Source organism: Falco cherrug, chromosome W (genome assembly GCF_023634085.1).
Source record: "Falco cherrug isolate bFalChe1 chromosome W, bFalChe1.pri, whole genome shotgun sequence".
Classification (NCBI taxonomy): Eukaryota; Metazoa; Chordata; class Aves; order Falconiformes; family Falconidae; genus Falco; species Falco cherrug.
The window spans coordinates 4,911,180-4,936,004 of NC_073719.1; the positions used below are offsets into that span (position 1 = coordinate 4,911,180).

General features: G+C 41.4%; 1 protein-coding gene across 8 annotated transcripts in view; it reads left to right on the plus strand.

Moving 5' to 3' along the window:
• Nucleotides 1-3,439, plus strand: part of LOC129734525 (Golgi phosphoprotein 3) — a 50,729-nt gene extending 47,290 nt beyond the window's left edge. For all 8 annotated transcript variants that reach the window (XM_055698125.1, XM_055698124.1, XM_055698118.1 and 5 more), the window contains exon 5: nt 1,735-3,439. In XM_055698125.1, coding sequence (XP_055554100.1) covers nt 1,735-2,159 — 425 coding nt within the window. In that variant the 3' untranslated portion in view covers nt 2,160-3,439. The remainder of the gene's footprint in view (nt 1-1,734) is intronic.
• Nucleotides 3,440-24,825: the final 21,386 nt, after the last annotated feature.

The window sequence follows — 24,825 nt, forward strand, 5'->3', positions numbered from 1 at the left end:
ATATTTTGGTGGTTTATTTTGGGTTTTGATAAACTCTTAGAATTTTGCTTTAGGTCCTGATCCTGGAAAATAGTGACTCTATCCATAATTATCAGTGATGCAAAGAATGCTGATTGAAGTTAGTATTCAAAGACATCATGGAAATATTTATATGGACATTTAAGGTGATGTTTGCCAGGCTGATCTTGTTTATAAGATAGCCTCTAAGGGAAGCAAGTACAGAGAAAACAGATGTTTGGATAAAAATGTCAGGTCTTCCTGTAGATGTAACAAACATCTGTCTGAACAACGTGACTGTGTAATTGAGGAGATTGGTCACAAGATGTCACCACAGTACTGATTTTTATTATTGTATAGCCACATCTACCTAACAAATTTGGAAACATCTAGGAAATTACTTTTGCCCTGTGAAACAGTGTAGGGAGATTACTATTATTTTTGTGTGTGTGTGTGTCTGTGATAGCTTCATTGATGGTCAAGCAGGGGGAATCATATTCAATGAGAATGTGATTCTTACAGGGACTTATGGAGTTCAGGCCTGGGTGGGTTCTCTACCTTTCACTATGCAGTTGGTGTCACCTCATTTGTTTACTTGTCTGTTACTTGGATACAGTGTCACCTTCCATCACAATGGGAAAAACCTTAAAGTAATCTGTGTATTATTATTATTTGTTAACCAATGATTTTTTTTAAAAAAACTTTCTGATATAGAAATTCTCACATCATTTATGGGGAAACCCCCCATCTATGTAAGAAATACTTTATGCTGTTTCTTCCCTTGCCTCTTAAGTGCATAGGCTTTCTATATGAGGAGGGGATTTGAATACTTACAATAAATACTTAGGTAAGCTGGACCTAAAATTGTAGCTTGTTAAGTAAACTCTTGGGCAAAGATGGATTTCTCAGTGCTTAGCAACTTTAGCTTTCTCAGTAGCTGTTGATGCTGATTTTGTGTTTTTAAAATTCCCTCCTCTAAGCGCACGTGCATGCATGTGCGCACACACACACACTGAAGTGCCTAGTTCTCCTGCCTTAACAAAAAAACATTAGAAATAATTTTTATAGAAACATCAAAGCCCCTGCCCAACATGTGCCAATGTGTAATGCACACACCCACACTCACACAGTGCATGTCACTGTTTCACCTGGTGGGGGCAGGAAGGGAGAGAAGAATGTAAACCTGAAGAAATAGAGAAATAAGGAGGACATATAGGGTAGGTGTGCATTAGTTTATCTCTGTGGCAGAAAGAATGGCAATGACGCTTCTTCCAGCTTCTGAATTGATAAAATGCTGGAAGTAGACAAATGGACAAGATTGGAGGAGATGCTTATTTTCATTTTTATTAACTCTTTCTTCATGTCTGTGTTTGGTGTTTTGTTTGGGGGGGTTTTTGGGGTGTGTGGGGGGGTTGTTTTCTTTTTTTTTTTTTCTTCTTTTCCTTCAGTAAAAGAGTGCTTATTTGTCATATCCCTAATCAAGATATGGCTTAGCTAGCATTTCACCAAACTTTAAATTTACACTGAAACTCCTCAAAGAGGCTCTCATGGTCTCTGTCTCTATGCATATATCTGGGTAGGTCAGAGATCAGATAAATGCTGACATGAGCACAATATCTTAGTGTAATAGTCAGCTATATGAATTTGACAGCTCATTCTGCAGCGGCGGGGAGAATCACTGTAATAGTACAGCTTAAACTTTGTCTGACTCTTGACTTTTTGGCTTGTTTTTTTTAGGTGAAACATGGAACCCATTGAAGTTGCACTACCAATTGCGAAATGTCCGTGAACGGTTAGCTAAAAATCTAGTCGAAAAAGGTATACTGACAACAGAGAAACAGAACTTCCTTCTTTTTGACATGACTACGCATCCCCTCACCAACAACAATATCAAACAGCGCCTCATCAAGAAGGTTCAAGAAGCAGTTCTTGACAAATGGGTGAATGACCCTCACCGCATGGACAAGCGCTTGCTGGCACTTGTTTATTTATCCCATGCTTCAGATGTTCTGGAGAATGCTTTTGCCCCCCTTTTGGATGAGCAGTATGATTTAGCCACAAAGAGGGTGAGGCAGCTTCTGGATTTAGACCCTGAGGCTGAATGTATGAAAGCCAACACAAATGAGGTTCTGTGGGCTGTTGTAGCAGCTTTCACAAAATAATTGCATTCAGACTGAAGTGTTCTCTTTTCTTTCATGTAAACTAGTTGTTTCTCTTTTATTGACTATTCATGTTTTCTGTAATTTGTAACTTCTCACATGATGAATCAGCTCTGGTTTAATGGCAATTATAAGTGGTGTATTCCCTCCTCCTCTGTGTATCTGCATACAGGAGTCTGCTGGTACAGGAAGCCTTCCTGTTTAAAAACAACAGAAAAATGTTTTACTGCCATATTGGCATTCTATTTCCTATTCAGTTTGAGTTATCTGAAATACTTTGTTTAATCTATTTTTCATCTTACTGTTATTGAAGTTATTTAACATGAAAAGTACCTCAAGAAGGAAATGTGCATGCTGTTGGATCACTAGTCTCAGCTGACACAGATGTGTGCATGCATCAGTACTTCTGCAGTACAACTCATAATAGATCAAAAAAGGCCTTTTAAAATCACCAAAGCTCCATGTTGAAGTGTCTGTCAGGACATTTTATACACAGATGTTTCAATTATATCTAATAAAATTACTTTAAAAGCAGAAATGCCATTAAGCAGCTTTGTCAATAGTTCCTGTAAAATGCACCATAAATTTTACTTTTCACACAAGTCTCTTGTGTACTTATGTTTTCATTAGAATGATAGCTGAGTCATAAGGCTACTTGTAGAAAGGTCCATTTGTTTCATAAACCATTTTTGGAATGGGATGCATTCCATTATATTGTATATATAGTTCAAATTATATATTAACAACTGCCCCATCTTAGTATTTTGCAAGATCTACTTAGTTGTACACCTGGTATCCCTTATTTGCTATCAGCCATTGCCATTTGATGGAAAGAAAGGCCTCCTATAAAGAGCATGTATGTGAAAGCTGTTTGTTTCCAGTGTCTGCAGTGCCATCCAGGTATTCTCAGTCTATGCATTGCCTTTGATAATTAGTGTATAGAGACCGCTTTCTATCATTTTTTGTACTTTTTTTTTTTTTCTCCTCCTGTATGGAAGAGGCTTGTGACCAGTATAATTCTTGAGTGCAGTTTTTAATTTTGTTTGTACACAAATTAATGTTTGCTCTTAAACCTCATAATCTATTTTACACTTTAAATCAAAAAGTCAAGTCAGTCCTAGCAGGTGTTGCATGTAAATGGTTACCGAGTAATGACTGCAGTTCAGATGATTTAAATTTCTGTAATGAGATGCTTTGCTATATTTTAATTTTTTATATACAATTATGCTGATTAGCACACTACTGTAAAAAAAATAAATAAAACTTTGGATTTTTAAAACTTATTGCCTCTTTGACACTGCTTGTTATCTCCCATTGGTTTTACAGTGTAAATAATATGCATTGAACAAATTAAGCATTGATTTATATCTTTTTTTTCCTCATAACAATGAGGATTTATAGTGGGGCTTACAGCTGTTTAGAAACTTTTTTTTTGGTGAACATTCAGAGAAAGAATACTAGATGGTATATAACTGTAGAGTTGAAATTTAAGGGATCCCTTAATCTGTATATTAGCTTTTTACCTACAGTAAATAAACTATGATCTTAAAAGTGCCTGAAACAGAGCAAGCATGTAATTTTTATTTTTTTGTTGCTAATTAGAAAGGTTTTATTGCTTAACTGAAAGCTTTAGTTAATATCCTTATTAGAAAGGGAGCGTTTATATTAAGTAGATCAAACTGACCTAATCAGCGGTGTCGCTCAGATCTGCAGGATTCATGGCTGAGACAGACTGAGTTAGCTTATGAGTGTGCAGCTGTGCCTGCCATGGGTAGACCTCTTCTATCTTGAGCACAACTCTACAGCCTCATCTGTGACTGGACTTCCAGTTTTGCACTTAATTTTAAATCATTTAGATACTTAAGTAGTTGACCTTAAAATACAACTTAAATTCATCATACCTATATAACCTTTTTTTAATAAAGATTTTTAAAATACGGTCCTTAACATTTAGTGGCACACTATTGTTTCAGTTTTTAAATGATGTTTCTTTAGAAAAATTAAATTAAAAGTATATTGTAAGGTATTTCAAACTTTGGTTTACAAATAAAAAGATAAATGGTGTTCTCCCACTTGTAAGATGCTGTGTTTAAAACTTTGAGGAGATGGGGCATGAATTTTGGCCATTTTCTTTTAAACATTTTCAAAACGCAGTTGCTTTAAGTGGAGGAAAAATGAAAGTTGCTGTGTTGCTTTTATATTTGACAGCTTACAGAATACTTTCTTTACTTGATAGTATATGCTAACTCACTGCTTTCATTGTCTCTCCTGTGATCTGTTTTCTCATTTTCTGTTGCTCTTTGAGAGGAGAGGAAATTAATTAGGTGGAAAAGTCAGAAAAAATAGCGGAGTATTCGGGAGCAAGTTGAGTGCACAAAATTCTTAAAACAGCTTTGAAAATCTAAGCTACTTGAAACATACTTCAGACTGAAAGTATCTTTCATAGTCCCTTTTCTGTCCTCTCATCTTCATTCTGTCAGTATTTTTCATGTTCCTGCTGTTTTCATGTTACATTGTGGAGGATATTGGGTTTTTGTCACCCTTACAGCCAACATGGTTTAAAAAAAAGTCACCGTTCTTTAATTCCTTCCAGAGAGGGTTTGTTGTTTTGGTTTTTGGTTATTTTTTGTTTGTCTGTTTGTTTTTTCACATAGAAGATAACTGCCTACAGTATTTATCGGCTTTATTTTGCTTAAAGATAGAACCTCTGTCTGTGATGGGGAGAGTTTGTATTGGGTGTATCAAAGAACTTTGATGTAAGCAACAAAGGGTTTGTGAAGAATGACAGTATCTTTTGCTAGACCACCTGGCATAAGCCTCAGTGTGTGGGGAAAATAGATGAGCTTTTGGAGTCTTGAGTCCTATGTTGTGCTTTAAAAAATCCAAAGCCTCATAAATGCTACCAGACCTTATATCTAACAATGAAGGTAAGTTTAGTAGGTTAACAGGGACTGATTTGGCAAACATCCTTGCCTTCATTGCTATTTCAGGTTCTAATAAAATGATTAAACATGGGAAACTGCTTTATTCTGCTGAGATTCAGGTACCATTCTTCCTATTAGCTGCTACTGCAGCTCACATAGACCTGGAGACCTGGTTTTAAGACAATTTTGGCTGCTCTGGGTCCTCAGATCTTAATGGCTACTTAAAGTGAAGATTGCTATCATAACCTGAACTTGAACCTGTGCCTCAAGGAAGAACATACATTATTCAGGGACTCATTCTTTTAAAACAAACTTTCAAGTTAATGTCAAAAATGATTCTGAAAGATAAATCCACAAGCAGTATATATCATTTTACAGTCCTTGAAATTTACATCCTCCTCTCCTGTGTTTCTAGAGATGATGTTACAGTGCTCCTATATAGTGAAACCTGTGTGTCATACATGATGCTTTAGAGGCAAAAGTTGCATAAATTGGTCATAAAAGGCTGGTGACTGAGTGCTCATGTCTCCTACAAAGTGAATATATGTTAACTAATGTGTTCTCTGTGAACTGGACTGAATCTGTACCAAAACAAAATAAAGCACCCTTTCAAGCTATGATCTGCAAATGGTTACTGTGTATCATAGGCATGCAATACTTAAAGGAAGTTTTTTTCATTTTCTAAGTAATTTCCAATTTTTCCTAAGGCTCTGGTCTTTACCAGTTTGGGAAACAGAACTTTAAGATCAAGCCTCAGTTCTGCCTAAACTGGGCTTCAGGCACTTTGGGTAGTCAAAGCCTGTTATATCCTAGTTTCCTCTGTTGTGTCCATCTATTTTTCTATACGGAAGGGTGTTTCCAGATTCAGAGAAGTACAAATTTATTGAAAAAATAACTCATTTATTCTGTGGTAATGTTTAATGTACACAACAGTTTAATTAATTAGCATCTCATTTCCTGTCAAGTGCTTTGTAAGTGTCAAATATAAAATGTGATTTCGGGTGTGTGTAAGAGGTGGCCTTCTTGGGCAGGAGTGGAGGATCTTTGGATGAGGAAGAAGCATGGTCAGAGCTACTGCCTGTGTTAATCTCTGAATAAGATCTGGAGTCTCCTCCCATTGAGTCTTGTTTTCTCTTGCCTGCACAAAGCCTGTGAAAAGCTGATGGTAAGAAATGACTTCTGACTTGGGAGGAGAAAGAACTTCTGTAGAAAGTGAGAAGAAAAGCTGGTTCCTAAGACAGCAGAAAAGAATAGGGAAAGAAATGCTGATGAGGGTTTTTTTTGGCTTTTTTTCCCCCTTTACCTTTCTGTACTTCAAAAAATTTTACTGTTTTGGCTTTTTTCTCTCTCTTGACTTTGGCCCCTGGTCTTCTCTGTTTCTTCTTATTTCCCTGTTGCTTGGTGAATTCCTTTTTTGTGATCATGAACAATCTGTACTAATTTCCAACCTTAGATGTTTCCACTCTTGCTTTTTTTATTACTAATCTTTTATTGCTTTTAGTTTTACAGTCAACTCAAGCTCAACTCTCCTTTACCCTAGCCTTGAAGTTGCTTTCCCCTCTGTTCTGATTCCCTGCTGATGTCTTGTCAATACTAGCTGCCCAAGTGGCTGAACTGAGGCAGCTGACTCCCTGCTACAGCTTATAACAAACACATGGTTTGTTAAGGTGAACAAAACCTGATGTTAATATACCTCGAAACTTCTCTTTGCTTACTTCAAAAGCAAGCAGTTGTCCATGCAGCAGGGAGGATTTACAGCTGAGGATCATGATTTTGCCAGTTCTCTAATCTAAGTAGATCTTGTTCCCAAGTCAGTGCTCTAACAACTTGCTATCTCTTACTCAAGCTTTTCCTACAGTGAGAGCATATATACAAAAGTAATTTTCCCTTTGGGGCTCTCTGCTTGTTAAAAAAACACCTGAGTTTGTGTTGCAGCTCTAAAAAGCATCTTCTCTATTCAGCCATTTATTTTGATGGAAGTTGTAAGCACTTAAATTGTTTGGAAAGTTTCTTCACTTCTATTTCATTTGATTAAGAGAGTCAAATAGGAGAAGAAAGAGGCACATATACTTACAGTGTGATCACATAAGTCCTGTTTTCCTGGCAAAGTAGATTAAAATATTTTACTTTTCCATTTTTGCTTTCTTCACTCCCAGTACATCACTCGGTTCTTTCCCATCTGGTGCATTTGATGTCTACTCAGGAAGGATTTGCCATTATATAATGTACTAGTCTTTCAGCATCTATCATGTGTTGCCCCTTCCTTTTGTACATTTCTTCAAATCTTGGGGTGTGTTTTTTTTCCTTTTTCCCTGGGATTGATCTTGAGTAGGTGTTGGGAGAAGACTTTGGTGGTTTGTTGTAAGAAGACTTTGGTGGTTTGTTGTAAAGTGAAATGACAAGCAGTTCATAAGCTTTCTTTGCCACTGCCAGAGTATCTTTTTAGGTCCTTCTTTGTTTCCTGTCTGTTCAAATAAAACCAAATCATGTTTCAACCAGCTTTTAAAATCCTGCTCTGACTCCTTAAGCTGCTGAGGACCTCAGTCACTTCTGAAAATAAGATTTAGCTAAGTCATGTATAAGTTTTGCAATGTTAAATAGAACAATGCTTACACACCATTAAAAATCTCAGGCCCTGTATTCAGAGGACTTGCAGAAGAAATTTAGCAAAACCAGGTCATTTCTCCAAGCAGCAATCTTGCAGTAACCCACTTCAACTGTGACAATAAGCAAAACCCTTGATGGGAAAGTTATGCTGATGCCTGAACAAAAAACAGTCCAAGGGAGCTTCCTCTCCTGGAAAGGTCTGAGATTCCTGTGTCAGTTAATCTCTTGCAGTGTTCTTAATGACATTTCAAAAAGATCTTGTACTGATACTTGTTTCATTACTGTTTTTTCCCCCCCAGTGAAAGTGGAGATGGCTGTGGGTCAGAGGCTAGGAAGACTTGCTGCCTCTCAGGTGATGTGGGTGCTACTCTCCATCTGTGTTGCAAGTAAAAAGCAGGTGCAGATCCCTCAGGGACAAGGCACACAACACTCAGCAAGTGAAAGCTTTGGCTTTATTGAAAGCATAGCATTACCATGGTGGGAGCCCCAGGACACCAATGCTAATCAAAATAGGGATTTGACACAGCGGAGCCCTACTCAGGGGTGAAGCTCAAGGGAAAGCAACTGCAGGAGTGGATAATAAAACTTGCTCTGATTAACATATCATACATATGCAATGTCCTGTTTTGTTCATTAGTGAACTTGCTGATGTAATACAGGTCCTGTTGTCCAAATTCTGAGATCTGCAGCTGGCTGTCATGTAGGTGCCTGTGCAAAAGTAGGTACAGATGGGGAAGGAAGTGAACTATACTGTTACCATGACAATGAGATAAAACATGCTTGGGACTCTACATACTCGGATGGGAAGAAGCGAACTATCCCAGGTGTAGTGGGTTTGCATGGCAAGGTTTTGGTAGCAGGGGGTCTACAGAGGTGGCTTCTGTGAGAAGATGCCAGAAGTTTCCCCCATGTCCGATGGAGCCATGCCAGCTGGCTCCAGGACAGACCTGCCGCTGGCCAAGGCCAAGCTAATCAGCGATGGTGGTAGCACCTCTGTGATAGCATATTAAGAAGGGAAAAAAATTAAAAAATCTGCACCAGTGAGAGGAGTGAGAATATGAGAGCCACAACTCTGCAGACACCAAGGTCAGTGAAGGAGGAGGAGGAGGTGCTCCAGGTACCAGAGCAGAGATTCCCTTGCAGCCCATGGAGGACCCCACACCAAAGCAGGTGGATACCCGAAGGAGGCTGTGACCTGAGGGAAGCCTGTGCTGAAGCAGGTTTGCTGGCAGGACTTGTGGACCCACAGGGGACCCACACTAGAGCAGTCTGTTCCCGAAGGACTGCACCCTGTGGGAGGGACCCATGCTGGAGCAGTGTGTGAAGAACTGAAGCCTGTGGGAAGGATTCACGTTGGAATAGTTCTTGAAGAACTGTCTCCTGTGGAAGGGACCCCATGCTATAGAGTGGGAAGAGTATGAGGAGGAAGGAGTGGCAGAAACAATGTGTGATGAACTGACCATAACCCCATTCCCCGTTCCCCTGTGCTGCTTGGGGGGGGGGGGGGGGGGGGGGCGGGGGGCGCGACATAGAGAAATCAGGAATTAAGTTAAGCCTGGGAGAAGGGAGAGGTGGGGGGAAGGTATTTTTCTGATTTGAATGGTAATAAATTAAACTAATTTTCCCCAAGTCTGTTTTGCCCGTGACAGTAATTGCTGAGTGATCACCCTGTCCTTATCTCGACCAATGAGCCTTTTATATTTTCTCTCCCCTGTCTGGTTGAGGAGGGTAGTAATAGAGCGGTTTTGGAGGGTACCTGGCATTCAGCCAGGGTCAAACCACTACACCAGGTTCCCATAACAAAGTCTTCTCGCACCCTACACTACGTCATGTGGGTGAATGGTTGTACTTGAAACAAGGGAGTGCGTATGACCTCCATAAACTGGAATATGTACAAATAAAACAGGCCTGAAATAAAATGCAATTATAAATGCATTTGGAATAACAACTGAGGTCTGTTTGTTGGATATGCTGTAAACAGGAAATGGAGCTAAATTCACTGCATTAATAAATGGCTTACTGCAAATATGTTGCCTGATGTTAGGCACTAGCTATTGAGAGCTTCCTTCTTAGATACAGCTGAAGATTTACACGCATTTTAATATACCTAAATCTGAGATGCTGTGGTGAAAATTTATTAAATTGATTACTGCTTATGAAAAAGCCTTTGTCTTTAATTAGGAATTGTTTAACTTGAACAGTGAGCTCAGGAAGCTCAAGGACAACTTTAATGAGCAGGTGGTGTTTGTCTTGAGCTTCCCAAACAAGCAAGATATGAGCAGGACCATCCAGACAATAAATATTGTGTGCAGCTGTGACATGACAGTAACCCCACCACGCTCAAGTGTCTGGCCAACGTCCCTGGTGTGTGTGAACCTTACAAATCATGAGACAGCGCATGCCTGACTTAGCCTAAACTTAAAAGTTTGCATACACTAGGTATGTAAACTGTTTTTGTTTTTCACTGAGTATAAAAGTGGGCAAACCCTGGGACTGGGCCAGAAGCCTCACCTACGGGTGGACACATTGCATAGGGATTTCCCAGTTGCTGAGAGACTCCTGGCACCAGCCACAACAGGGCTTCCCAGCCAAAGTGTGGGCCTGGATGATGTTAAGGTGGTAATTGGTGATGTATCCTTTTCTTAGTCTCTGTAATGCTTTGCAGTAATGATTTGATGCTTCACTCCTATTGCTCTTCTATCATATTGTGCATAATAACTAGTACTGCTTCCTTTTATCATATTGCATGCTATTTTTCCTTTATTATAGTGTAATATAATAAACTGCATTTATTCTTTTTTTTTTTTTTAATTCATTTTTGCTTGGTATCCAGTCAATCAGCAAAACAGACACTCAGCCTGTCATACAGAATCCCTTCTGTATGAGCAGCACTGACATGCAGGGGAATTTGTACACAGCATTTATAGACATTTAAGCTAACTACTTACTTTTTTCTTTAAGAGGTAGCAAAGCCATATTTTGATCATACTAACATAGGGGTTTTTTTCATTTTTTCTTCTGTAGAGAATGGACAGGACCTGCTGCCAAGATCACATGGCTGACAGTCAGCACAAGGTTTAAGGGTTTGTGAGACATGAACAGTAGAAATGTCTTTATTTCAGTGAAGCTTTCAACACCATCCCTACAGCACTCTTGGAAGGAAGCTGTGAAAGTACAGGCTGGAAGACTGGACTGTTAGGTGAGGTGAAAACTGACCGGACCACTGGGATCCAGTAGTAGACTGGGGCTAATATTGTTCAGTAGCATCATCAGCTACCTACATGAGAAGACAAGATGCATCCTCATTGTGGATGATAATAAGTTAGGGGAGAGTGGTTGACATGCCAAAAGAAAGAGCTTCAATTCAGAGGGACACAGAGAAACTTGAAACTGGGACAACAGACATCTGAGGAAGTTCAGCAAGGAGAAGTGCAGAGTCCTGTGCCCAGGGTGGGAAAAAATCAATGTACTAGTGCAGGCTGGGAGCCAAGTGGGAGCAGTGCTGCTGGAAAGGACATGGACCATGTTGAATATGAGCCACCAGGACACTCTCATCACAATATGAAGAAGGTGGGCAGCAGTTTGAGCAAAGTTGTTAGCCTCCTCTTCCCTGCACTATAGATCACATCCACATCAGGAATACCATGCTTTGGGTCCCCTGGTTCAAAAAGGATGTTGAGAAAATAGGGTCCAGCAAAGAGCTATCAGGATGACCACGGGCCTGGGGGACATGGTCTACAAAAAGAGGTAGAGGGAGCTGGGATTGTTTAATCTGAGGAAGAGGAGGCCTAGGGCTCCACAACTACTTGGAGGGAGTTACAAAAATAACAGGGACCAACTGATCTCAGTAGTAGCAGATAGTATACCAGTGGGTGATAGCATCAAACTGTACCTTTGGAGTTTTAGACTGGAAAATTTCTTCAGGGTGGTGCAGCCCTGGAACAGACTAACTAGAGGCATTGTGGTGTCTCCATTCTTGGAGGTCTTACACACTTGTCTAGACAAAGCCACAGCTGACTGGATCCAGTGTTGGCAAAAACCCTGCTCCAAGTGGTAGGTTGAGCTGGATGGCCTCCAAAGATCCTTCTCAGCTAACATTTCTGTAATCCTGTGATCAGCTTTGCTGCTTTGACTGTGACTGCTAAAGTTGGATACTCCAACAGGCTTCCCATTCAACAGGCTGATCACATAGCAGAGGGAGTGATTGAGGAATAGAGCACTATGGTAGTCTGCTTTTGTTTCATTTGAGCAGAAAAAAAGCAGTACTCACAATATTATTCAGCTTTGTCCTGAATGCCCTAGAATTTTACATATGCTAGAAACATTATTGAGTTCTTTCATGGAACTGGATTTAGATGCATATTTTTATTGTCTAATTTTACTGATTGATTGGAGATATTGCCAGCCAAACTGCCAGCATCAAGATTTCTTTTGCAAGATTATGTTGATATCAGGCAGATAATGCACAAAGGTGGTCTCATCCAAGCAGAAAACCCCAAGCAAGGCACCAGACCTGCCTGTAGCACAGCATGGGGAGGGGGGAGAGGCTCTGCACCTCTGGCCGTTGCTGTCAGAATAGCTTGGGCTAAGAGGGTTTTTTGAGCTTCTGCAAAGTCCTGCAAGTCCACAGGTGTTATTTATAAAGTTGTTTCACTACTTCAAACATTTGTTTCCCACATTAAAAAGATCCTTATTGTGAATACTTCAATTAAACAAAAGGAAGTGAGAAACTATTTTGCAAAAACATTAATTTCTGGGATATTTTCAGCAAATACATACACGTTTCACTTTCTTCAAAGACAGGATTGCATATCTGCACTGGTGAAATACTTGCCTTTCCTGATTAATATCCATCCATATTTGTGAATGAATCTCAAGGAACTTAGTGGTGCAGCATGAACTTGTTTTCCCTGTGGGTGTCTCTCCTACTGTACCAGTATGTATAGTAAGAGACCCGCTCATTTACACCATGGTTTTCAGCATAGGTTCTTGGCATCTCATTTTTCAATTCAACCTCATTTAAGGCCAATAAACAAATTGCCACCTCCATCCAACCTCCCTCAGGAAGAGAAAAAGGCTAATGTCACTCCAGAAATGAACAACAGCCTGAGCACCTACCAAATAGCTGCCTTTCGTTATTCCACTGTAAGGAGAAACATCAGCCAGGATCGTTTGCAGACAATCAACAAAAAAAGGAGTCAAAAATCAAACTCAGCTGCAATTCCAGTTTGCTAAAGAGTTGATTCATATCATAAATTGTGGTAATTCTTTTTTTAAAAATTTAATTAAGTGCACACATAGCTATGTAATTAAAAACACATAGGCATTCTAGAATTCTTTAGGAACTACCCAGCACTTTTGGTCTTCCTCTCTGTCTGTTTTGGTTACAGGGGATGTGAACAACCTTTCTGAAGAGTATTAAAATATTTGGGGGGGAAGTTTTAAAGCAGGTGTCCCATGTTAACGTAATGAATGATTTAGACCTGCTACTAGAAACTGGAAGAGCTCTCCCTGCCCTCCCCCTGGGGAGGGGAAGGGACACGGGCACGGGCACTGGCACCTCAGCACCCAGGGAAATCAATGGCTCTGCAAGTGCTTGTTGCCTTTGAAAGTCAGTTTGTTCTTTTACTGACTTTTTTTATGTGGATGTGTGGTCTCTTATAACTGATTAGCTTTTATCATAGGTGTCCTGGTTTCAGCTGGGATACAGTTAATTTTCTTAGTAGCTGGTGCAGTGCTGCGTTTTGGCTTTGGTATAAGAACAATGTTGATAACAAACTGATGTTTTTGGCTATTGCTAGGTAATGTTTATACTGAGTCAAGGACTTTTTAGTTTTTCAGGTGTCATGGTTTAACCCTGGCCAGCAACCAAGCACTACGCAGCCACTTGCCCACTCCCCCCTCACCCAGAGGGATGGGGAGGAGAATCAGAAAGGAATTTAAAACTCAAGGGTTGAGAGAAAAACAATTTCATAGGTAAAGCAAAAGCCGCACATGCAAGCAAAGCAAAACAAGGAATTCATTCACTACTTCCCATGGGTAGGCAGGTGTTCAGCCATCCCCAGGAAAGCAGGGCTCCATCATGTGTAACAGTTACTCAGGAAGACAAACACCATAATGCCGGATGTCCCCCACTTCCTTCTTCTTCCCCCAGTTTATATACTCAGCATGACATCATATGGTGTGGAATACTGAAAGGGTTAAGGCCCCAAAACCAAGGAAGATGTTGTGAGTACCTTAGATACTTAGTTGAACAATAGAGGCTCCCGATGGTTGTAAGATAAGGGATGGGTATAAAATAAGGGGGCACCCTGATAATCTCATGGTAGACAACTCAGTCTTGAGCAACAGATACACAGGACAAAAGAATGGCAACAATAGCCTCAAAAGATATGGTCTACTGATCCCAGAACTGAGTTTGGGCAGAAGTAAAGGTCAATCAGTGGGCGCAGTGAAGAAGACTACAAGCCTTCATCTGAAGACCCCGACGACCACCCAAAGACCACCAGGGAAGATGACTACGCATGTGGACCAGGCATTTGCATATGTTAATGAGTTCCAGGAAATATCATGTATATGTAAATGAGTTCTCCAAATTCTTGTGAATATGTATAACTTTATGGTATATAGTCTCTAAAAGTTTGCCATACTGTTGAAGCACTAATGGTGGAGTTATCTCCAGTGCTGCCCCAGAAGTGCAGTAAAGGATGCCTGTGGCAATGTATTTGGAAGAAAAGGGACATGTGGCCTATAAAAACGCACTCTCACTTTAGCAGCTTGACATGATTAAAGGCTTTGCCTGCTCAGCAAGGCCACAAGGTTGTGAGAAAGACACTGAGAACAAAGAAAACAGGATCTTTGGCAGTCAAGCAGGCAGAAAAACAGGAGCTGAGTTGGGAACTGATAACCGCAGGAATGTCAACAATTCTAAAAATGGGACTGATCGTTTGTATGCTTTTAACCAATTAGTATCTGTATAGCAGCATGTGAACAGCATATGTAACCAATAGAATTAAGGTGTGACACGTGTACGGATATGAAATCATGACACCCAGTGACTGTACTTCGCTAGCCAGATTGCTTCTTACACCAGCACAGTTCCCCGCGCCCCGCCAGCGTGCCGTGCTGTGCCCCACGGCTCCCCCCGCTCGCCCGCCCACCCACTGCCACGGATCCCCCCCAGCTGCTGGCAAAAAGGGGAGTCCAGAGTTCGGTGTAGAGCTGCAGATTGCACCCCCGACGGTGGTAAGACCGCGTAGAGTAAATCGCAGCAGGACTCTACGCTAAATTCCTCTCTGTGAGGGGGGGGGGGCACTACGGAAGGCCGCAACGATTAAATCGCAGCAGGGCTTCTCCGTGCTGATATCCTTTCTGTGAAAGGGGAGAGCTCTGAGAAGACCGTGATGGAATTAGACGCGGCAATTAAACTGTTAACTGGCATCCTCCTTAAGAGAGGGGAGGGCATTAAAGAGACAGAAGTGGAGACCTTAGTTCGCCGGGCACGAAAAAAGGATAAGATCCCGGAGCCTGTGTTATTGTTTAGTATTGCGGAATGGAGAGAAGTGGGAAATTGCCTCTGGGGTGGCGGTCGATAGCTAACACTCTGGAAATTATGAAAGCAAAAAAAAAAAAAAAAAAAAGTAGCAGCAGCAGCCATAGAAGCTTGGGGAGAGATGTGTAGAAAAGCCGGTGGAGCAGAAGGGTGATTCACCTAAGCCTTCTCTCTTGGCTACGCTTTTCGGAGTTGGGCATACGCGTCCTATGAAGGGTATGTCCGCCCCTGAGTGTTCGACAGTGCCGGAGCTTTTAGATAAGACAGCGGACAAACCAAAAGTTCCTCCTCGTCCTGAAACATCATCGGACGGGTTTGAGGAAGAAGGCGGGGAGAAACCTTGTGATAACAATACAGAGTAATCCATACAGGAAGTAATAGATAAATTAAGAAACCTGGTAAAGCGAGTTGAAATGAACCTGCCTACTACTTCAATACCTGTAATTCCTCCAGTTAGCCCAACTACCCCACCGATGCTGAACTCGAGAAAAGATCCAATTCTATAGCATTGGTCTGGTGTTATTCGTGATACTATTTTGGAGGGAGAATGGCAGGTGATCAGCTCGTTAGCTTGTCCAGTACTGATCTTGATGCACATAATTGGGACATGATTTATGGAAGGTTAATGATCAGATTTTAGTGATGGGAGTGTTGCAACCTGCTCTTCCACCTTTTATGATGATCCCTCAGATTTGGCAAATTGTTGTGATAGACTTGAAAGACTGTTCTGTCTTTTTTACGATTCCCTTACACCCTGATGACACACAAAGAGACTCACTAATGATGATTTGCAACCGTTCCGATCCTGGTTGCATGGCACCGAAGCCAACAGTCCTCAAACTTGTTCACCAGAACAGCGGGCTGCCCTGGAAGTTATGTCCCGCAAGATTCAGACTGGCTGGTGTGGCCACCGAATGGAGAATCTTCCGTTATCTTTTTTGGTTTGTAATGTTGCCACTTCACCTTTTGCCCTTATTTTGCAATGGCAAAAGAAAAAGGGGGAAAATACGGCGATCATTTTAGAGTGGTTGTTTTTGCCATTGCAACCCAGACATCGTATTTTAAGTCGCCCTGAAGCAGTAGCGGCCTTGGTGAGAAAAGGAAGAGACAGGATTGTTGAAACTGATGGGACTGAACCAGCAGATATTAGTATTCCAGTCCGTGGTGATGATTATGAATGGCTTCTGAGACATTCAACAGCCATACAGGAAGCCTTGATGGGCTATACAGGTGTTGTACACAACCGGCCAAAAGGACCTCTCTGGAAGATGTTAGAACATTATCAGTGGATTGCGAGACCGTTACGCTCAAAAAGACCAGTTAAAGGGCCAACGGTGTTTACAGATGCAGGACAAAAGATGAAGAAGGCTGCGTGTGTTTGGCAATCCGATAATCAGTGGCAGAAACACGTGATCACCGGTGAGCCACGGGACAACCTTCAAGCCTTAGAACTGAAAGCAGTTGTTGAAAGGGCAAACTGTACCCTGAAGGATTATCTTCAGAGACAGAAATTATCGCAGGACAGACGTAACTAAAGGGTTGACTAAGGTGTTCTTTACCTTAAACTCTCTCTCCTTTACGGAGGATAGAGAGGGACCACCTGTTGTTATACATCACCAAACAGCACAAGGGAACCAAACAATTACAGTTCCTGGTTTGAATGTTCTGTATAAAAATATGGCTTCAGGTGTATGGGAAGGACCTAATCCAGTGTTATTTATCGGTAGAGGTTATTTTTGTATCTCCACAGATAAAGGACCTATATGGGTCCCTAGCAAGTTTGTGCGACCTGTATGTCAAAATCAGAAGACAGAAGAGAAGACTCAGAGCGAGCAGACAGAATAAACTGTCTGTGTTGTAAGGGATGTAACCCGTGGGTATTGTGCCAATGTATGCTACATGGGGTAAAACGGTTCTGTAAGCCAAAGCTTAAATGCAAATGGTGTAAAGAGTGTATGTGTTTGATTGGTAACCGGGCATGAAGCAAGAGAAAGCATACGACTAGTGTAATACCATGCTGATTGGAGACAGTATACATCATCAGAATCTGTGAGCACAGATTTGTGGGGTGGAATGAAAAAAAAAAAAAAAGGTGGAAATTGTAGGACTAAACATGTTTAAGTGGTGGACTTGGTTTATGGTCTTGATATATTTTTTACCCATTGGCCAAAGTATTTTTTGACATCTTGCCTAGAACAAACATATGGGTGACATGGGCAAATATCACAGGGGTAACAGACTTTTGTTTAAGTTTGCAGCAAGCAGACAACCCCTTTAGAACTTGTTTAATTGGTATTCCCCTGCAAGAGAATGAAACAAATGTTGATGGTTTTTGAAATGTTAAAACAGTGGATCTGACTTCCAATCAGAATGGTACATGTATGAGTCCAAATGGGCAATTTGTTTGGCCTTCTATGCATAATGCAGCATGGCAGAAAACAGTTATTGAGAATTTGAATCGACCATATCATTTGCCATTGCAGGAGTTAGACCTATTAGGTAGCATTACACCCGTTAAGTACGTTAACGTGACTGCAACGGGAATGCCAGAATGCGAGGACACGGTACCACCACTTCAGCCTGTAAATGGCACTGGAGTAATTTGGTTTGGTGAACCATGGCGATTGTGGCTAGCACAACAAGGTGAATGGGAGTTTGATACAAAGTTTCAAAATTTAACCGGTTCACCTAATTGGGGTAACTGAAAGCTGGAGGTTTACATGTAAATGTATCAGGAGGCTATCAGTTGCCACCGGGAGTCTTGGAGATTAGTGTTTGAGACATTGAAAGAGATGTGTGCAGAAAAACAGCTTGCAGGTATTGCTAAGGAGGCTTGGTCAGAGACTGAGGAAGGGCAGGAAGCCAGTGTAACAACAAAACAAGATGTTGCTCAGCAGATGGAGCCGAGTGAGAGCGAGGCTGAAACTGAGCATGTTTCTGATGAACTAGAAGGAACAGAGTTGGAGGATTTGGATGAGGATGGACAAGGTGAAAATATGTTAAATTTAAGACTGGAGGATTTGCTGTTAAAAAAGGAACAGTCAAAAGTAAGGAAGAAGCGAGTGGTGTGGGCGAGTGCTAATAAGGAAAGCAGTAGCGATGATGAAAATGATATCAGGAGACGGATTAAAGAAGAGTGGAGGAGAGTGCACTTGGAAATTATGAAAGAGTGAGCGCACACGTTTCCCGTGATATTACAAGATAGACACCCAGGTCAATATCAGTCATTTCACTGGGAAATGATTAAGGAACTACGGAAAACTGTAATGCCAAATGGACTATATGCTCCTTTATCACAAACTTTATTAGAGAATGTGATGATGGGTCCGCAGCTAGTGACTCTGTTAGAATGGATCTGTGACAAAGTGCTGGACTTTCCACCTGATGGCACTTTGCAAATTCCTGCCTGGCAAGAGATCAGCAGACAATTGTATGATGCTGCTGCGCAGGGGGACTCTGTGGTGGGAATGAATTTAGCACCTTGGTGGCAAATTCTGACTACTCTTTGCCAAGCGTGGACTAATTCTACTGACAGTGCTAAACCAGGGGAAGCTGTCAATTCCACCGACGGCGCAACTCTTCTCAACACACCGTCAATGATGGCAATTCCATCCACATCTCCTCTGCCCCCAAAGCTCCTGTCACTGATTGCAGTGACGCTCACAACACAGGACCAAAATGGGAACAGGACAACTCGGACAATGATTCCATTGACACTGATAAACCTTTTGATCCAGGTCCTACAGATCCAGAAAAGGAACGAGTCTTTTTTCCTCCCCCCCCCTCTTCCTCCCCTGATGCATTGACTGTATTTTCGGGGAGGGTGAAAGGGGGTCCAGGGGATCTGTGGCAGGAATGCAAGTGAGAAGTGGTTAAGTGAGGGGTTTTGGGAGTCGCTATGGCATGTTCAGTATTTTGTCAAACAAATCAACTTTGAGAGTGGCAGCCTGTGCAATATGAGGCTGTTAAAGAGTTAAGCAAAGCAGTGTGGGAAGGGAGGATTCATAGTACATTTGCTATGTCCCTTCTTGAAATGATGGCAGAGCCTTATACACTTACACTACATTATTGGAAGTCATTGCTTTGTATGGTACTAACTCTGATGCAGTATATGATGTGGTTATCTGATTTTTGTGAGCTATGTGTAGTGGCCTTGATTGAAAACCTTAATCGGGGAATTGCTGTTAACTAGGAGCAGTTGGCTGGAGAAAATAATTGTGCCGATTCTGTGACTCAGGCAAGGTATCCCAGGGACAACTATTTGCAAATGAAGGAGATGGCTATTAAGGCAGTCAGGATACCAAGTCTGGCCGAGCCTCTAGTGAATCGTTTGCCACAGTCTTGCAGGGTCCTAAAGAGTCATATACTAACTTTATTGATTGGCTTCAGAATATTTTGCAACAACAGGTCGAGCATGAGGATGCTCGAGGGTTGCTTTTAAAACAACTAGCTATGATAATGCCAATGAAGATTGCAAACGGGCATTGCAGCTCTTTCGCAATTGCAACCCCAACGTGTCAAATGATTATAACGCAGAACTCACAGCAGACTATAACTCTCAAGTTGAGTTCTGGATGCAGCATAACACATTTTTGCTTCTCTAATCTATTCCGTAAGAATAGTACACGTTCTTAACTTGCTTAGTAAATTAGGCTGCTAGCTTACTAAAGAAAGTAATACTACAAATACTTTTCCTTTTTTTTTTTTTTTGCTTATTAACATATGTAAATTCTGTCAGTCATATGTTGCTACAAAACCGAGTTGCTACTGATTTTTATTGTTAGCACAGGGACATGGGTGTGAAGACTTCGATAGGATGTGTTGCGTGAATCTGAGTGACTACTCTGAATCAATTCACAAAAGCATACAAAACTTAAAAGCCTTAAACAAAGATCTGCAGCAAAGCCAAGGGCGGGATGCCTTTGGTCTCTTCTCACGGCTGGGAAACTTTGGGCCGTGGCTCAAAAGTATTGCAGGATTTATTATAATTGCCTTAAACACCTTATTGATGTTTGCCTTATGTCCCCCTTCCTTTTTTCCTGTATTCAGCGTTTAGTTGATCATAACATAAATCAGGTCATGGTCACCCAGCTACACATAACCTTTGCCTTGTCGCAATTAACAAGCAAAAAAGAGGAGGATAGAGTGTTGGGGCTCTTGCTGTATTGAATGATTATACTGAACTCTGAAGCAAGTGGAAAAATACTGAAGAGATAAGACGAGGTTACGGCCAGAACAGTGGGATGAAGAAAAAGGAGCAAATTGCAGATGTTGGCATAAAACCAAGGCCAACGGGACGTGATAAGAGGAGCTGGGAAACCGCAGAAAGGAGCCTACATGCCAGAACAAGCAGAAACAGAAATCTTCCCAGTAAACAATTGTTAACCAATCATATTATTATACGCTTGTAAAATAGCCAATCACATTATTGCACGCTTATAGAATGCCTTATAAAAGTCTACCTGGTTTGTACAATAAACGGATCAGATCTTGAACTCTGTGAGTATTTGAATCTGACTCCCGCTCGCCCGAAATGCCCGCAGCATCTGGTGACCCCGACGTGATCCGATGAGGGTCGACAGGATCGGTTAAAAGGTCAGGAGGATTCATTAAGGATCGTGTTACGAGCTGCGGAGCCGGCGAGGATCCTGCTGCCAGCGGAGAGAGAGCTGGGCGCCCGAAGAAAGGCGGAACGTGCACGGCTGACCGGTGAGTCAGGAAATTCAAGCAGGATGGGAATCACTGCATCAGTGGTGGAAAAAGCAACCGTAGACAGTTTGATGAAACTGGCAGAAAAAACTGAAACGCCAGTCTCACGGCAGGCAGTAGTTGATCTGCTATGTTGGAGTCGCCGCCGTGGTTACCTTGCTTCTACGCAAGATGTATATAATAATGAAACATGGAAGAAAGTAGGAGAGGACTTATGGGAATCTGTGCAAGTTGGGACTAAGGGGGTAAAGACTTTGGCTCGCACGTATCGAGCTGTACGGGGTATGGTCGCGCAATTACCACCCTGGTGTCCTGAAAAGGAACAAGCGGCGAGCGGCGGCGTGCGGCCCGGCAGGCCCCGTCCCGGCCGCGGTTTCTCTCCAAGGCGGCACCCCCCCTCCACCCCTCCACCCCCCCCCCCTCCGATCGGCGCCATGGCGATGCAAGCGGCCAAGCGAGCTAACATCTGGCTGCCCCCAGAGGTCAATCGGATCCTTTATATTCGGAACCTGCCGTATAAAATCACAGCGGAGGAAACGTATGATATTTTTGGGAAATACGGACCTATTCGACAAATCAGAGTTGGAAACTCTCCTGAAACAAGAGGAACAGCTTAAGCTTCTCAAGGAAAAATACGGACTTGATTACAACCCCCCCCCCAAAAAAAAAAAAAAAAAAAAAAAAAAAGAAAAAAGAAAAAAGAAAAAAAAAAAAGAAAGAAAAAAAAAAAAGGAAAAAAAAAAAAGAAAAAAGAAAAAAAAAAGAAAAAAAAAGAAAAAAAAAAAAAGTGCTTCAGATGTCACCTACAAGAAATGCGTTTCTGCTTTGAACTAGCTTTTGAGCCTTTGGGAGTAAACTATACGGCTATAAATCAATCATATTGGGGTTGGTTAGATAAGAAGTATAATGACACGAATTTTGGCTTTAGTGATAACTGTACCTGGTGGAATACTACACTTGTTAAAAATATGTATTTTTTGCAACAGTTGATTTACCGTTTAAATGTATCAATTTATTTACCTCAACAAGAATTGAGGGTGGTTGAGGGATTTATTGAAACAAGGTCTGTCTATATTGTTGTTTGTTATTCTTTTGTTACTTTTAGTGCCTTGCCTTTTACAAAGTTTTCAGAGCTGTGTGGAACGCAGTATTAATGCTGTATTTAAAAAGAAAGGGGGAGATGTTGGGGCTCTTGCTGTATTGAATGATTATACTGAACTCTGAAACAAGTGGAAAAATACTGAAGAGATAAGACGAGGTTACGGCCAGAACAGTGGGATGAAGAAAAAGGAGCAAATTGCAGATGTTTGCTCAAAACCAAGGCCAACGGGACGTGATAAGAGGAGCTGGGAAACCGCAGAAAGGAGCCTACGTGCCAGAACAAGCAGAAACAGAAATCTTCCCAGTAAACAATTGTTAACCAATCATATTATTATACGCTTGTAAAATAGCCAACCACATTATTGCACGCTTATAGAATGCCTTATAAAAGTCTACCTGGTTTGTACAATAAACGGATCAGATCTTGAACTCTGTGAGTATTTGAATCTGACTCCCGCTCGCCCGAAATGCCCGCAGCAATAGAGAATGTCTGAAGAGAGATATAGGAGAGGAAGATGGAGAATGTCTGACCTGACAAGAGATGGGAGAACAGCTAGGTATTGTGAAGGAGAGTAGGAAAGATGAACATGGTTATCTAGTGATAAATAGGTGTCTGCATGCTTGTAGTGATATATAGCTATGTAACTGCATGAATGATTTCTGCCCTGAGCCTGGTGGTGCATGCAGCTGTGGTTTGTGTCTGGACTCAGAGATGTAAATATGGGCTTCTCTGTTATGGTAAAGTGTCTCTGGTTACATTTTAAAAAAAAAAAAGAAAAAAAAAGGTGACTTTAATAAGACTTAGAAAAACAATTGTGAACATAAATTTTTTTTCCAATTACTCTTCTGTTTCTTCAAATATGCTGTTTCATAATGTGTGTTTTTCAGTTAAGGGGTAAAATGTGGAAACTAGTTGTTAGGATGACAACTGCAACCTAATCTAATTCCAAGCAATTTGAGATAAAATGAACTTCTGAATTTTGTTCACAAGTTATAATGGAGTGCTACATATATATAAATGCTAGAACATAACCCTATTTCAGTGAGACCAGAATTTAGCATACAACTGCATCAGCATATTGACAGAATACCTTTTGAATTATTTCTTTTATTTTTAACTTCTAAATTGGGAACAACTCAAGGTGAAAAAACTGTTCAAATCCTCAGCTGTTGCTTCAGAAGGAATAAGTGTTCTTTGTGTACAGGTGAATTTAACACAGCTGAAAATTTGTTTTGGGTCAAATATCTGTCACACTTTTGTCACCACCACCACAACCTTTAAGGTCAGTGGGAAAAGTATTCTGTACTCCGTTGCAGCGGTGAAACTTCAGCTGAGCTGCATTAGTTTGTGTACTAACTGCAAACCCCTTGGTTAAAATGAAGTTGTCATAGAAGTTAGACATTAACCTGAGTAACATACCATTTGATACTTTGTACGTGAGAAAGATTGTGTCCCGACAGCATGCCATTTCCCACACTTGTGCCTAGAGTTATACTTGAAATCAGCTTGCGTGTTAAGTTTAAATGTAATCACACAGATATCTCAAAGGCCACAAAGATATGTTACTGCTTAGGGTATTCTTGCAGTATAGCAGGTGCAAAACCAGTTCTAAAATAATGATCTAAAGAAGTGTTTTCTTTCAGGGACACCATTTTTTCATTTCTAATAGATCATACACAATGCAACATAATATCTCTCCATAAAGTGTCTTGTGGATAGAATGCATTCTGCAAATTTGTATTAGAAATAAATGTTTGTATTTTCACCTGATGAAGTTGCCTAAGCTAAAGGATCGTGACCTAGGCATTGTTACAAAGCTCAAAGATAGTGACAACAGTGATGGAGAAGAGTAATTTAACATGTAGTTGATTTGTGGTTCATACAGGACGGTATTCTTTTCACCATCTGTTCTTTGTCACTCATCCTTCCCAAGACTGACTCCCTTGATTAGAAGTCCCTTCATTCATAGAGAGTGGGTCAGCTTGACCTAACTTTGTGCACAGATGTGTTTAACACTAAATCGGAGTGTGGTAATTCGAGAATTTAGACAGCAATCCCCTCCCCTTTTGGACTTATTTCAGTCCAGGACTGTGGAGTGGCTGGAAGAAAACGGGCATATTATGAGCAATCCAGACCGAATAACTTGGTTGTAATAACAGGCCGCAGCTCTAACAAGCTGCAGGTGTTATGAAGGACATATGCAAGGCCAAGGGAGACAAAGAAACTGTGTATTCACAGAGAGATAAGAGAGTTGGACAGAAAGATGAGAAAAAACAGGATGCCCGCACAAGGGGGGAGCAGCGTGTGGGCACCACACCGGGACCAATCATAGGGGAAGTGGAAGCATGTGAACGAGTAGTTTTAACCTATCACCTTTTACATAACAAAGCATGCGTAGTGTGTGTATTTTTAGCTGTAGAGTATAAATTGGTGTGAGTCTATTAATAAAGTGGCACTAACTTGATCACATTGGTCGTATAAGTTGTGTCCAAGCCTTCTGCGTCAACAAGTGGCACCCGAACAGGGACCCTCTTGTCCATGCTTCCAAGAGCGAAGAGGCGGGTCAGAGGGGGTGGAAGAAGCCGGCCGTAGCAGGCACTGCCCCAGTGCTTGGGAAGACGCGCGCGCGCAACCGTTGGAATCGCCCTGATCAGGTGAGCGGTTGGGGAGGAGATGGGGTCCACGCTGAGCAAAGAGGAAGCAGCAGTGGTGAAGCTCCTCCAACATATCCTCTCTAAGAGAGGGTTATCTTATGATGAGGGAAGCCTGAAGCGG